Source organism: Moschus berezovskii, chromosome 11 (genome assembly GCF_049115385.1).
Source record: "Moschus berezovskii isolate FMDL1 chromosome 11, NW_MosBer_1.0, whole genome shotgun sequence".
In the NCBI taxonomy this organism is placed as follows: Eukaryota; Metazoa; Chordata; class Mammalia; order Artiodactyla; family Moschidae; genus Moschus; species Moschus berezovskii.
In genome coordinates this window covers 62,880,996-62,894,753 of record NC_142470.1, presented here as the reverse complement: position 1 = coordinate 62,894,753, position 13,758 = coordinate 62,880,996, and the positions used below count along the sequence as shown (strand labels likewise).

General features: G+C 39.8%; 1 protein-coding gene across 4 annotated transcripts in view; it reads right to left on the bottom strand.

Annotated features, from left to right (window-relative positions):
* LOC129540048 (E3 SUMO-protein ligase RanBP2-like) overlaps positions 1-13,758 on the bottom strand; it is a 57,548-nt gene that overhangs the window by 31,897 nt on the left and 11,893 nt on the right. For all 4 annotated transcript variants that reach the window (XM_088841392.1, XM_088841393.1, XM_088841394.1 and 1 more), the window contains exons 2-8: positions 12,586-12,653; positions 11,081-11,192; positions 10,422-10,574; positions 6,475-6,705; positions 6,008-6,153; positions 4,355-4,547; positions 1,313-1,397 (exon numbers count right to left, since the gene is read on the bottom strand). In XM_088841392.1, coding sequence (XP_088697518.1) covers positions 1,313-1,397; positions 4,355-4,547; positions 6,008-6,153; positions 6,475-6,705; positions 10,422-10,574; positions 11,081-11,192; positions 12,586-12,653 — 988 coding nt within the window. The remainder of the gene's footprint in view (positions 1-1,312; positions 1,398-4,354; positions 4,548-6,007; positions 6,154-6,474; positions 6,706-10,421; positions 10,575-11,080; positions 11,193-12,585; positions 12,654-13,758) is intronic.

Genomic DNA, 13,758 nt, shown 5'->3' with positions numbered 1-13,758 from the left:
TCCTTGGATGAGGTTCTAGTTCACATTCTAGTATTCTAGAATACTAGAACTAGTATTCTAGTATTCTAGTTCTAGTATACATGGATGTACCTTGAAAGCACTATGTTAAGTAAAGGAAGACAGTGATCCAAAGACCACAGCGTGTATGATTCAATATACGAAACGTCCAGAACAGAGAGAGATAAAGAGACAGAAAACTGGCCCAGGACTAGTGGTTTGCAGGGAAATGGGGAGTGACTGCTAATGGGTACCCGGTTTCTTCATGAGGTAATGAAAATATCCTAAAATCATGGTGATGATCATACAACTCTGTGAAAATACTAAAATACCACTAAACTATACACTTAAAATGGGTGAATAATATCATTAGGTGAATTTTACACAATCAGGCTGTTTGAAAAAAAAAAAAAAAAACACCCAACTTTTTTCCTGTAATTCTGTTAGTCAGTCAGGTTTCGTTACTATCAGACAATTATCTCTTCAAAAATTTGCAGAGACAAGCTCAGCCCAGACCAAAGACAGTACACCACAGTTCATTTTTACAAACTGTGACCCTCTGCAAAGGTAGAAGGGAGATCTAAGAAAAAAAAAAAAGAAAAGATTGCTTCAAGGACTCAAAGTTTGTCTCCTACAAAGAAGTAAGCTGTGGGACAGAGGAGCCTTGACCAACAGTCTACCTACAGACCCCAGCTTACAGCTACTCGGATTTAAGATAATTTCTTAACTCTTAATGAAAACTGCTTCTTATAGAAACATTTCCCTACAGAGCCTTCAGTTAATGGTTGACTCACTGGCTACATGAACACTTTAACAAGTTTGTGCCTTAGGAAAGCCAGAGAGTGTAACAGACCTTTAGGATCCAACCCAAATAGTAAGAACTGGGAATAAATCTACAAATTCCAACAGCCTAAGAGAATGTGCATATACACCTTGTGTCTTTGTTTCTAAGTTGTCAGCTCCTGAAGATAGAGATCCCTAACTTTTTCACCTTTTATCCCCAATGGCTAGCAAACCAGTAACTTATTCTTAGTTCAAGAAGTGCTCTAAAATGTTCTGGATGGAGATTCTAGCAGCTAGATTAAGGATGGGTTAAGGAGTTTCGCCACCCAAGAGCAAACAATACTTGTTCCTTTTAAAGAATATACCATTTTTTATCATTTGTTTTCTCCTTTCTCTCCTTAATTCAATATGGCAAGGAGAAAAAATTCTAACAAATTATCTCCTGGGCAGAGAGAAGACACTATCTAAGATATGTTCAAAAAGAAAAAAGTCCTTTCTTTTTACAATAAAATCAGTTAAACGTTACCAGTACCTGATTGGCTCAGACGATCATAGGCCATCATTTCCAGTAGACTTTGTCCAGCTTCTTTTATTAATTTAGTCTTTGGTCTTGGAACCTAATCATTTTAGAATAAAACATCTTAATTAAGTGATACATTTCTAATAGTAAAATGTTTCTTTATATTACACTGTACTTTTCTTCAATAATGAATAAACAGCCAATGGTGAAAGAGAGTTGGGAATCCAACTGCAAAACATCGGGAACTGGGGAATTTAGATAAACTAGAAAAGATGCCTACAAAGAGCATGTCTGAGAAATTACTTTCTACTAAGAACATGCTGGAGATACAGCTGGGGAAACAAGAACATCTGGTTGGAGACCTTTTCTGCCCTGCACAGATAGACCAGGAGCAGCCTGGGAGACGACAGCTCTATACCACCCGGCAATGGACACCCCCCACATGGAAATGCTACACCCTTCCAGAGCGCAGACCACTGAGAGACCACTAGGATAACAGGAACAACCTAGACAAGAAAAGGGCTCCAAGTCCTATCCTATGAAGAAGTGGAAGAACTACAAGCAAACAGAATGATGAGATGACAGCTGCCTTCGAGTATTAAGAAAATTATCTCATAAAAGAAGGGAACACCAAAAGAAAAAAAACACCACCAATGGGTAGCAGCTTGAGAAATATTTTTACTCCATGTAAGGAAGCACTAAGAACCAAATTATCCAAAAATAAAACAGGCTACCTTGAAAACCTGCAACTGTCCATCACTGAACACGTTGAGTCCCAGCCAAAGAACACTTACCATCCTGAAAGTAACTACACAGATGGTGGGTGTAGTGGCATTAAACCTCTAGCAATTTTCTTACACTGGGAATGGCAGTATAATTTGGTACAGCCTCTGTGAGACTGGAAATTTGGCAATAGTTCAAAATATTATAAATGCACAGATACACACTGATCCTGCCATCCATCAGTCAAACTCATTCCACCCCCAAATTTTCACATGGGAAATGGCACATGCTAGTCATTGCAGAATTATTTTGAAGTAGCATAGCAATCGGAGAAGGCAATGGCAAGCCACTCCAGTACTCTTGCCTAGAAAATCCCATGGATGGAGGAGCCTGGTAGGCTGCAGTCCATGGGGTCGCTAAGGGTCGGACACGACTGAGTGACTTCACTTTCACACATTGGAGAAGGAAATGGCAACTCACTCCAGTGTTCTTGCCTGGAGAATCCCAGGGAAGGGGGAGCCTGGTGGGCTTCCGTCTGTGGGGTCATACAGAGTTGGACACGACTGAAGTGACTTAGCAGCAGTAGCAGCAGCATAGCAATATCTCGGTTTTAGGGCATCGGTTTAATGAAACCCAAACTATGGCACATCGATAGAATGAAATAACATCCAAGCATCAGAATAAATAACAGTGCTGTACTCAGCCTATGTTTTCTGTGCTGATATGGAAATATTGGAATTCAAAACTCAAAGTAGAGTTTTTACTGAATGGGTTATCACTGTCACACCACTGTCATGCCACTGTTGTAAGTCACACAATAATAAGTCAGACACCAACTGAACTCACTAGAACTACCGCAGTCCCTGATCAAGGGGCTGAAATGAAAACCCTACCATTTAAACATCCTGAAGAATTAATCAGGAGGGAGATGTAGTTTTTACTATTTAAAAAGGTCAAAGTTCAATACAACAAACTAACAAATACAACAACAAAAAAATAGACTCACAGATACAGAGAACAGACTAGTGGTTACTGTTGGGAGGAGGGGGAAGGTATCAGAGTGAAGAGGTGTAAACTACTGTGTATAAAATAAGATACAAGGGTATATATAATATACAACACAGGGAATGCAGCCAATATTTTATAACTATGAACAGAGTATAATCTTGAAAAATCGTGAGTCATTGTACTACATACCTGTAACCTACACAACATTGTACATCAACAATACTTCAATTTTTAAAAGGCCAATGTTTAGAGCAGTTGACTGTGTCAACATAAAAATACCCATTTAAAAAAAATTTAATACATTTCAATTTCCATTAAAGAGAGCTGTTACCTGCTTGATAATTCTGTAAAAATATTAATCATAAGAACCCTTTAGTGCTTTTACAGATTAGCAAACTTCATTAACTTCACTACTTTTCACTAATAAATTCCTTATGAACAAAATGCTTCTGCTGAGCTAACAGCAGCACTGTGGACTGCACCTCAACTGGTTTTAAAAGGCCCAAGTAATGTGAACTAGAAAGAGCAACATCCTCCAACAGTCATTTTACAGGGAAACCCTTTTTCTTTCTCTCAAGCAAATGATTATTCTCTAAAGCAAACAATTTCTACAAGCTAGGAATAATTCACTTTGTGGAAGACTGCTCATTTCTTTTCAGTTCAGAATTGATGCAAGTTCACTAAAGGAAACATTAAAACTGCAAAAATGGATGAGGGAAGGGCAAGAGCCAAAATCTCATCATCTAAAAACAAAGGCTCACATTCTGGCACATTCTCTTCATGTCACTTTCTATGCATAAAGTTGTTTCATGTTTCTGAGGATGAATAAGTATACTGCTGTGTAGTAAATATACTGTTAATGTTGTATATATACTAAAAATTAAGTTTCCAATTAACATGTTAAAAGCTATGGTAAACAGTCTTCTATCATAGCTTATGCAACCATGCCCCAAAATTGACTTAATGATTAGATTTTCATCCAAGCTGTGTGTATCTTTTTGAATCATGTTTTATCCATACTCGAGACTACTTCCTTACAGGTTCCTAGAAACAGTACACTAAAAGATCAAATTCTTCACAACGATCTTCCAAACAGTCAAAACAATGCCAACTGCCACTGGCAATGCTTCAGTGTACCAGTTTCACCCTCCTCACTAGTACTGTATATTAATAAATCTTGTTATTCTTTCCCCCATCAAAGTATTTCATTTTAATTTTGTACATATTTCTTCCCATTTTCACCATGTACCAGGACATACCCCATGTGAAATACAATCAAGTCTCACTGAAAGGTCAAGGGCACACCAGACAGGGAGTGATTACCTGGAAGGCTATGAGATAGCAGAGCGCAGCCAGCTCCGAGAGTGCGCGCCACTGCACGTCACTGTGCTGGCCCATCTTTAGCAGCAGGGACCCGGCGTGCATGTAGAAATGTCCTCTCACTTCCAGGAATGTGGCTGAGAGCTCCTCGTTTCCACCTGCACAAGACTTCACAGACTGAAAAGCGCTATCAAAACTGGAATATTAAAGTATTAAACAGGTGTTAAACTACTGCACTGTGAATAATCCGTGTCATTATTTAATTCTAAATAAAATTGAGAAAGGAATTTACTTCAAGCATCACCTTCCACATCTAACTCCCAACCATCCATTGTTTTATGAATTATGAATCATCGAGTGCTTCATGTTATTCGACATACTTCCTAAATTTCAAGCTTAACCTCCAGAATGTCTTATTCCAAAACATCTTCTTGATCATATGGTTTCATTACTTAATTCGAAGTTGAAATTTCTCAAAATAAACATGTCATCTCACATTATAACAACTAAGACACATGCATTATCAATATGAAAACTGCTTTTCCTATATATTTATCTACAGAGTTAAATTAATTATAATTCTATTATTTGTAATCTACGTACTAATCAGTACTAAATGTAATGGTCCTCAGAATCTTCATTTTCTAAGAAAATCAAAAGCAAACACTTAATAGAAATGTGAAGAATGATTCTGAAGTAGATTATAATAAGAAATCTGAGCAACAGATTATTTCTTCTAGCCTGTGAATTTCTGGAACTTGTAGAGGGTGTCAAGACTCCTCCAAGGGGTATGTGTAGTAGTAGCAGCATAGCACTAAGAAATCATCTTTCTCACCACTTTCTCATGGGACTAAAAGTTTTTAAGTATATAACCATGCCCACTTTCCCCCAATCCTAAATATTTTCTAAAATCATCAGAAAGTTTGACTGAGTCTTTTTGGCTACTCCCTCATAATACCCATATGAAGACACCAAGAACTTCCTCAAGAAAACGACTTACTCTCCTACACTCCAGTGAAAAGAACTCCCTGCCCTGTGAGATGGGGAAGCAACCATTATTTTTCAGGATAAGAGTGTACATCAAGGAGCAGCAACCTGGTCCATCAAGGACCCCATGCTGATGTGGCTCTGCGGGCACAGCAGCTCTGCCACAGGGCTCACCTCCACCGCTGCAGTGCGCGAGCACACAGCTGACACAGCAGGACGGCTCTGTCAGTGTAGCCCCATTCACAGGCAGGCAGTGAGCCTGGTTTAGCCCACGAGCTCTAAATTGACATACAAATCCAAGTGACGTGTCTGCTCAGTGGAATTTATTTTAATCAAGTGGAGACACTGGTCCTCAGAATTATGGAAAAGCAATGAGGACGTGAATTTTCAGGCTGAACTCTACTAAGCATGCCAAAACTACACGTTTAATTACAAGAGAAACTTAACCAAGAACAATAATAGAGTTCTCTAAGAATCAGAGTCTCACAAAACCAATTATAATATAATATAATACTGCCCCAAAAGAAGATTCCTTCTAAGTAGTTCACCATGTTATTAAGTATTACCTCTGGACATTACAGAGAAAATAAGGACATTAAGTTGTTTAGACAAATGAACACAGACAGACATCTGTAATTTACACTGAAGGCTCTCTCTAGGTCAGCCTACCTCTCCAGTAATTCCCTGCTCTCCTGCACATCTCGCATGGACAGCGTGAGAAGCATCAGGTTAGCATAGGCTACAAGTAAGTCCTGACTGGTTGCGCGCCAGTTACTTTTATCAGACTCCAAACACTGTGAAGATTCCAGGTATTCCTGTTGTGCAAAAAGAACCCTAAGTTACAAAACTGTATCATGTGTTACAGAACTGAGTGTTTTAGGACTACAAACCCCTTTGCCCATTCACAGGCTGAAAAACCATGTTGGTTTTAGATCAGCCTACAAAAACACCAAAAAATACACAAACATATTTCTCATTATCTCTTGAATCCACTCATTATAAATTGAAATCATCCTGGTAAAATCAGCTCATTTCACAGCTGCTACACATAAACGAAAGAGACTTAGGTCATGGAGGGCAGTGGTTAAATACAAAGGGATATATGGTAACTGTGAGACCCAACAGCCCTTACCTACCTTAAGGGTCTGTACTACACAGGAATTCCACTCTAAACTTGAGCGCAGGGCTGTGTTCCTCTCTGCCTGGTGGCAGTGGGCCACAGCATCCCTCAGCCTGTTGTTGGAGCGATACAGCTCCACCAGTCGGATGTTCACGTGTACATCATCAGGCCTTGCATAAAGTTCTGACTGAATCAAGTCGAAAAGTTTATTCCATCCATCTTCACCTTTACAATCTAAAAGCTGTTCCTATTTATAAAGAACCATTAATTAGAGAAACATCTGTGCAATTTTAAAAACATCATGGCTCCTATGAGCACCATCCCACTGTGTCTAGCTTTAGTCAATTCCCACCCTACATACCTCATTAGTGCCCTTAGTCACTTCCAGAAGCTAAATCTCCAGAAAATACATGGAGAGAAACATCAGAGAAACATCTGGAGCCAAGGAGGGCCTGGACTCACCTCAGAATATCCTTGCATACCCGTCATGACCAGAAGGGACCCTTGCAGCCACGTGTCCTGACCCTCCATGTGCTCTGGATCTCCCTAAGGCTGCTCAGTCCCCGCTCCCACTTCTCCCACTGTGGAGCTCCTACTGTGCCACCATCTTCTTGGTCTTCACCTTCCCCCTCACTGAACAAGAGTCCCATTCCAAGACAGCTGCCGTCACTTATCCGCTAGTTTACGTACAGGTGGAGGATGTGGTGACCAACTCACTCCCAGTGTCATCACCTGATCATGCCCCTCCTCCTCCAAACCTGTTTATAACATTTTACTAAAGGATGTGTTATCTGGCCACGCCTCCTACTCACCATCAGCACCTGGAACAGAAGTACCTTCGTTCATCCCTAAGATACATCACTACTAGCAGCACAAGACATAGGACAGCCTGGCCACCCTGCTGTTTAACAGCTTCACCTTCACCACTCCACACCAGCCTCAGCCATCCATGTGGCAAAATACATACTCTGAACAAATCACTCAGACCACAACACCCTCTCATTTTCTCATCTTCCTGGGGTTAGCACAGCCTCACTGCCGCATCTCCTGCCTCTACCACATGAAAAGGTCCTTTTAATTTTCCATAAAACACACACACACTTTCCTTCCCCGTCAAGCTAAAACACCAGAGTCTCGCATCCAATCACTCCCTAGTTACAGACAGAGCCCTCAGCTAGCTAGCTCTCTCTGCCCCTCCTGGAAGGCCCCATCCCTGCAGTCTCCACCCCTGTGCACAAACAGATGAGCATGTGCAGGGCATCTGGGAGCATGGGGAATTACAACCAGGCCAACTGATTCACCTTCACCATCTCAAACCACCAGACTAGCAATGCCTAGAAAAAAGTTCTAGTTTACTTCTAAAGATTCATTTCCTCCATTCCCTGAAGAGTTCACTTCGTAGTCCTCTTTCCTCTGACCCTCTCTTTAGGATCTCCACTCATCCTCCACGGAGAAAATGGACTCCATGGCCTGTAAGCTCTGCTTCAACTTCCTGCACTCCCTTCCCACCCACCGCCCAGTGGACCTCGCTTGCCATCAGTCTCCTCCTGGACCGGCTCCACAAACTTACACCTGGTCTGTAACTGCAAAGAAGCCCGAGACATCAACTACATGTTTAAAATTAGGTAAAAGATCAGCACCATTACAGGTGGTTTTCAAAAACTCTCTCTACTCTCAAACCCGAAAGAAAGCCTTCCTATCAATGATATTTTTGTTCATTAAAGAAGTGCCAAAAAACTATTTAAGTAAGCCTCAACTTCTAGGAGAAACAGAATTAGTCTGCTTAATAGTTACAAATTTCATGGATTTCTAGTCCAAAAGTTCCAGGAAAGAAATCTGACATAAGATTAGACAACAGTATTTTAACAGTCACTAAAGAAAATCAGGATGCTTCACAAACAATTAAACTTTTGTTACACTGCAAGAAAACAATCCCCTCCCACTATACACACAGTCCATAACATCACTGTCACCAGACGGAATGGACTCTTGTAGCCAATGAAGAAAGTCGTGACCAATGAAAAATTATGTTTGAGGAATAAAACAAAGATAATAAGGGAAAGAAATCTGCACTATGAAACAACATTTTTGATTAACACTTAAAACCCAGGTGCTTATCACAGGGAGAAAAAAAAAAGTTACTAGTATTTATCTCCAGGGCTTTTAAAGACACTTTTGATTTAAAAATCTGTACACAATTGTTTATACCTGATGAGTAATAGCTAAAAATTGGAAACACAGAATTTCCCCCCAAAGTAAATGGTTCAATGGTGGAACACACCTATATGAGTACATACTACTCGGCAAAAAGTAAAGAACCTATCCTGACACACACAACTTGAAAGGTCTCAAGGGCACCATGTAGAATGAAGAGCCAACTGCAAAAGGTCACATGATGCCTGCTTCTATTCATATGACATCTTTTAGTTACACATTATAAAGACAGAAAACAAATTACCAGTTGGCAGAAGCTAAGGATGATGGGAAGAGAGGTGGATGTGACCACAGAAACGGAGGCATGAAAGACACCCCCATGGTGATGCAGTGCTGGATATGTATGTCTACACGTGACGGGTGGAACAAGGACTACACGTGTACTGCACCCATGCCAAACCCTGCAATGACTGTTCGACAGTCATACCAAGATGAAACCACCATTGAACCATTTACTTTGGGGGAAATTCTGTGTTTCTGATTGGATGGAGCACACTCAGGATCTTTCTGTACAACCTCTGCAACTTCCTGAGAAAAATCTATATTATTTCGATAAAAAAACATTAAAAAATTCTATTGGAAACACACATAAATGAGGGATGGGGGTCTTTTGAAAAACAATATATCTGAGAATTCCCTGAAAGTCCAGTGGTTAGGACTCAGCGCTCTTCCTGCATGGGCCCTGGTTTCAATCCCTGGTCAGGGAACCAAGATCAAACAAACTTGCACAGCAAGGGGAACCAACAGACAATTAAAATTACAGTTGAAATTCTGTTTGTCTAGCACATTTTGGGAAGTCTTTCTCCAAAAAGTCTCCTAGTAAACTATATTTCACTCAGTAAAGAATAACATGCAGAGCCAGTTAATACATTAGCAACAAATTTCTATCACTTTTAGTAGTCACCTATAACACACTAGGAAGGACTGATGCTAAAGCTGAAACTGCAATACTTTGGCCACCTCATGCGACGAGCTGACTCACTGGAAAAGACTCTGATGTTGGGAAAGGTTGGGGGCGGGGGGAGAAGGGGACGACAGAGAATGAGATGGCTGGACGGCATCACCGACTCTGTGGACATGAGTTTGAGTGAACTCCGGGAGTTGGTGATGGACAGGGAGGCCTGGCATGCTGTGATTCATGGGGTCGCGGAGAGTCGGACACGACTGAGCGACTGAACTGAACCTAACTGACTGATAACACACTAGAGAAACTTTTAACTTCTGCTTGAAAACCTCACTATCCTATACACAGTCCTTCCCAAATTTATATAATGGTTCTTTGAAACTGTCACCTTCTGGTAATTTTCACCCAATGAAGTCAAAGTTTTATACCAGACAGAGCTCAATTTATAATAATTCTCAGCTCTTCCATCTACTAATAGCTAAGGAGCAGTAAAATCCCTAAAACAGTAATCACTGCAAAGGTAGATGAGATGCCACTTGGAAAGCAAACTGGTTCCTAGTGAAACAACACACTGTGACACTGTGGAACGGCCATCACCTCCACAGCGACAATTACTCTGCCTCATGCACACTGCAGTACTATTGCCGATGGTCACAGCTCTTAAGTCACACCCCCAGCCTTATATACAACTAAAGGTCTATACCCCTTGGATCCTCCCCCTCACACACACACCAGTTTACAACTTACTACTTAAATCATTTAAATTACAAGTACTAGCAATAGCTGTGTCTTTAAGTTTTCTCCGACTGCTTTTATTATATGCTTTGTTTTCTTTAGTTTTTTACCTTTAGTTTATAAATTGCAGGACTTCCTGGAAAAAGTTTAGCTGCTCGTTCAACCCAGTATTTAGCTCTTCCATCAGTAACATCATTTTTACAGAGCAATTCTGCAATCTTCAACACAAGATCTTTCTGTGTTGGGTTTAATTCCACTGAACGCTGATACCAAAAACAATTAAGAAATTAGTAGGATTCTTAACGTCTATACACTCACACACAAAATTTAAAAACTTAACAAGTACTCCATTACAAACTCTATTTCTAAATGACAACATATTATTTCAAAGCTGTTAAACTATCCGCAAGTTTTTCGAAAATGAATAAAATTTTTTTATTTGGTAAATGCAAAAAAGAAAAGGAAGGAGGGGAGGAAAGGAACCATGCATTTCTCACCATGGTAAACTTATAAACCATGCATTTCTCACCATGGTAAACTGAAAATTTACAAGTGTAAATATTCTTTTCCAAGTGCTAATCTCTCCATGACAAAATACAGCACTGTTTGGGTCAAATATTTTAAAATCTGTTTCAAGCTGTTTTGCTTAATAGTATGATGATATGAGTGCTTGTTTTCAAGATATCCATAAAACATACCTGAATTATTTACTACATAAATTAACCTGGACATTATGTGTGTGGTTATGGTCTAACCTTATACAGTTTACCTTGTAACATTCAACAGCTTTCTCTATGTTTTCCTCCACTTCGTAAAGAAGACCGAGAAATCTGTGAGCTTTGGGATCCCTTTCTTGCACGTTAATATATGTAGATATATATCTGTTCAGAAATAATAATATAAAAACAATCTTTAAAATATCACATTTAGAACTGTGTTTAAATGCAGAGAATATGTTATGCTAAGCAACCACTAAACTAATTTCTACTGTTTTCTGCTGAACATCACTATTTACTTAGAGCAGAGTATGCAGACAATTCAGAAGCATCCACAGGAAGAAACAGATAGCACCTACACACACACACACACACACAGACAATTCAGAAGCATCCACAGGAAGAAACAGATAGCACCTAGACACACACACAAAGTTGATAGCACCTAGACACACACACACACAGTCAATAGCACCACCTACACAGTCGACAGCACCTAGATGTACACACACACAGAGTTGAAAGCACCTATACACACACATACACAGCCGACAGCATCTAGACACACAGACATACAGTCAAGGACACACTTTGTCATGAAACGCTACGTGCACCTAAAGTTTTCCTCAGTGCTACCCACATAAGAAATGAACATGTAAGTTACCCTTTTTTTGATTACACTTTGGTAAAGCACTAAAAAGTTTTGCAGAGAAATTACAAAGTGATTACAGCAAATCTTTAAGTTATCATAATGCAAAATACTAAAGAGCACGAATTCCCAAACAACCACTAAGATAATCTGTTCATCTTTTAAACAATAACACCTAAGGGGACTGCACAGGGGTCACTCAGTATACCACCAAATGCAGATGACTTGACTAATAAACAAGTGTCTTCTAGGCCCAGTGAACGTTATCACAGGAAGAATCAGACCGAAAAAAAAAGTGTCACTTTATAAAGTAAGGAACTACAGCTGCTAGGTCAATAGAGGTGCTAACATTTTCTTAACAAAATTTTCATCTTCCTTCCCATCAATGCCTTCAATAGCCTACATCCCTCTTAATTTCCAGCTTTAAGCTACTGAAAATCAGGAGATCAGATCACCAACCTTCTTGGCCTTCCTTGGAGGCTCACTCACTAGTAGTCAACTAAAGTTATCTCTGACACAAGCTATTCTCCCGCCCAGGAATTAATCTTGTACTCACTGCTATTTTCTAGCTGATGAAAGTAGCAGATAGCTAACCAGGAAGAAATCAAGATGTAAGCATGGTTCTCTTTTATTCTAACCCAGAACAATCTCTAGAGAAAGTTTAATGCCAGACGATTTCTTGCCCGAGGTAGGGAAAAGCAGCAAGCATATAGAAAGCATCATTCTATAATCAATCTTCACATAATCCATTCTTGTCCTCACCATCAATCTGAGGGATGAGTCCCTTATTTCCAGGACATACTTAGGAAGAACTGTTAAAACACCCATTTTTATCCAATTCAAAGAAGAACATAAGAAAAGGCCCTGGTTTTAGACTTAAGGCAAGTTGACAGACAGTTTGGTACTTACTTTTTAGCAAGATCATATTCTTTAGCTTCATAATACAGTTTTGCAAAATAGAATCCTTTCATTGACTTCTAAAAAAAAAATTAAGAATTATTTTATTCTTCATATTTCGAATTTTGTGTATTTTTTACAAGAACTAAAATCTGTTGTAACAATGTTAACACCCACTCAGTATTCGTGACTGAAAAAAATCCCGTGGACAGAACAGCCTGGTGGGCTACAGTTCATGGGGTCACAAAGAGTTGTACAAGACTGAGCACACAAGCAACCTAGCACTTAAAAGGTAAAAACTGCCTGTAGAAATGCATACATGTTCTAAAATCATGAAACTACATCTAATTTTCATGAAACAACAAATAAATTTAACAAAAACAAGACAAGATGACATCAGAAATTAAGAATTTTTATATCAGCAAGAAACCTTAGGAACTGTGTGGTGTTCCTCTCACTTTACAGATCAGTAAACAGAGCCCCCTTTCCTGGAGGAGAAGCAGCACACCAGAGAGAGACCTCGCTTCTGCCACGTGCACGCCTTTATGGGGGAAGAGTTACAGAGGACTGCAGAGCCACTGAGGCACGGGCTTCCAGGTCCAGTTACTGACCTCTCCACAGACCATTATCTTACACTCAAGGAGTCACAGAGGCAGAAATAAAATCTGCCTCTCCTGGTATTATTCTCCTGGTAATAATTCAAGTCCACACCCTGGTTCTTTTATGTCTACAGGCTCCAAAGTTCAGAATGCTGGAGCACACCAGATGATGTCATATACACATGATAAAAGTACAGAGCATCAAACACCTCATTTTGAAAATGATAGGACACAGAAAAATAAAAATCAATGTATTATGTAAAAAAAGCAATGCTTTCATCTACAGATTTTATTTCTAAAAAATATGGATGTTAGATGTTGCTGTGCCTATTAAGTCTCCAGGCACCATTTTGAGTGCTGGGGAATCGGCAGTAAACAAAGTCTGTCTTCAAGCAAGAAGCTTGCACTTCAGGAAGGGTGACAAGCAGACAGTAATCTCCATGAGGCATGGCAGAATGCTCTTACAGCATCTCATCAGTTCTCTACAGAACACCTAATTTTGACAAAGCTACAATCAGTACTTATCCCACAAAGCACAGGCACCCTAATAGTGCCTATCTAGCTGGGAGTTTCTCCTCCTTTAGCT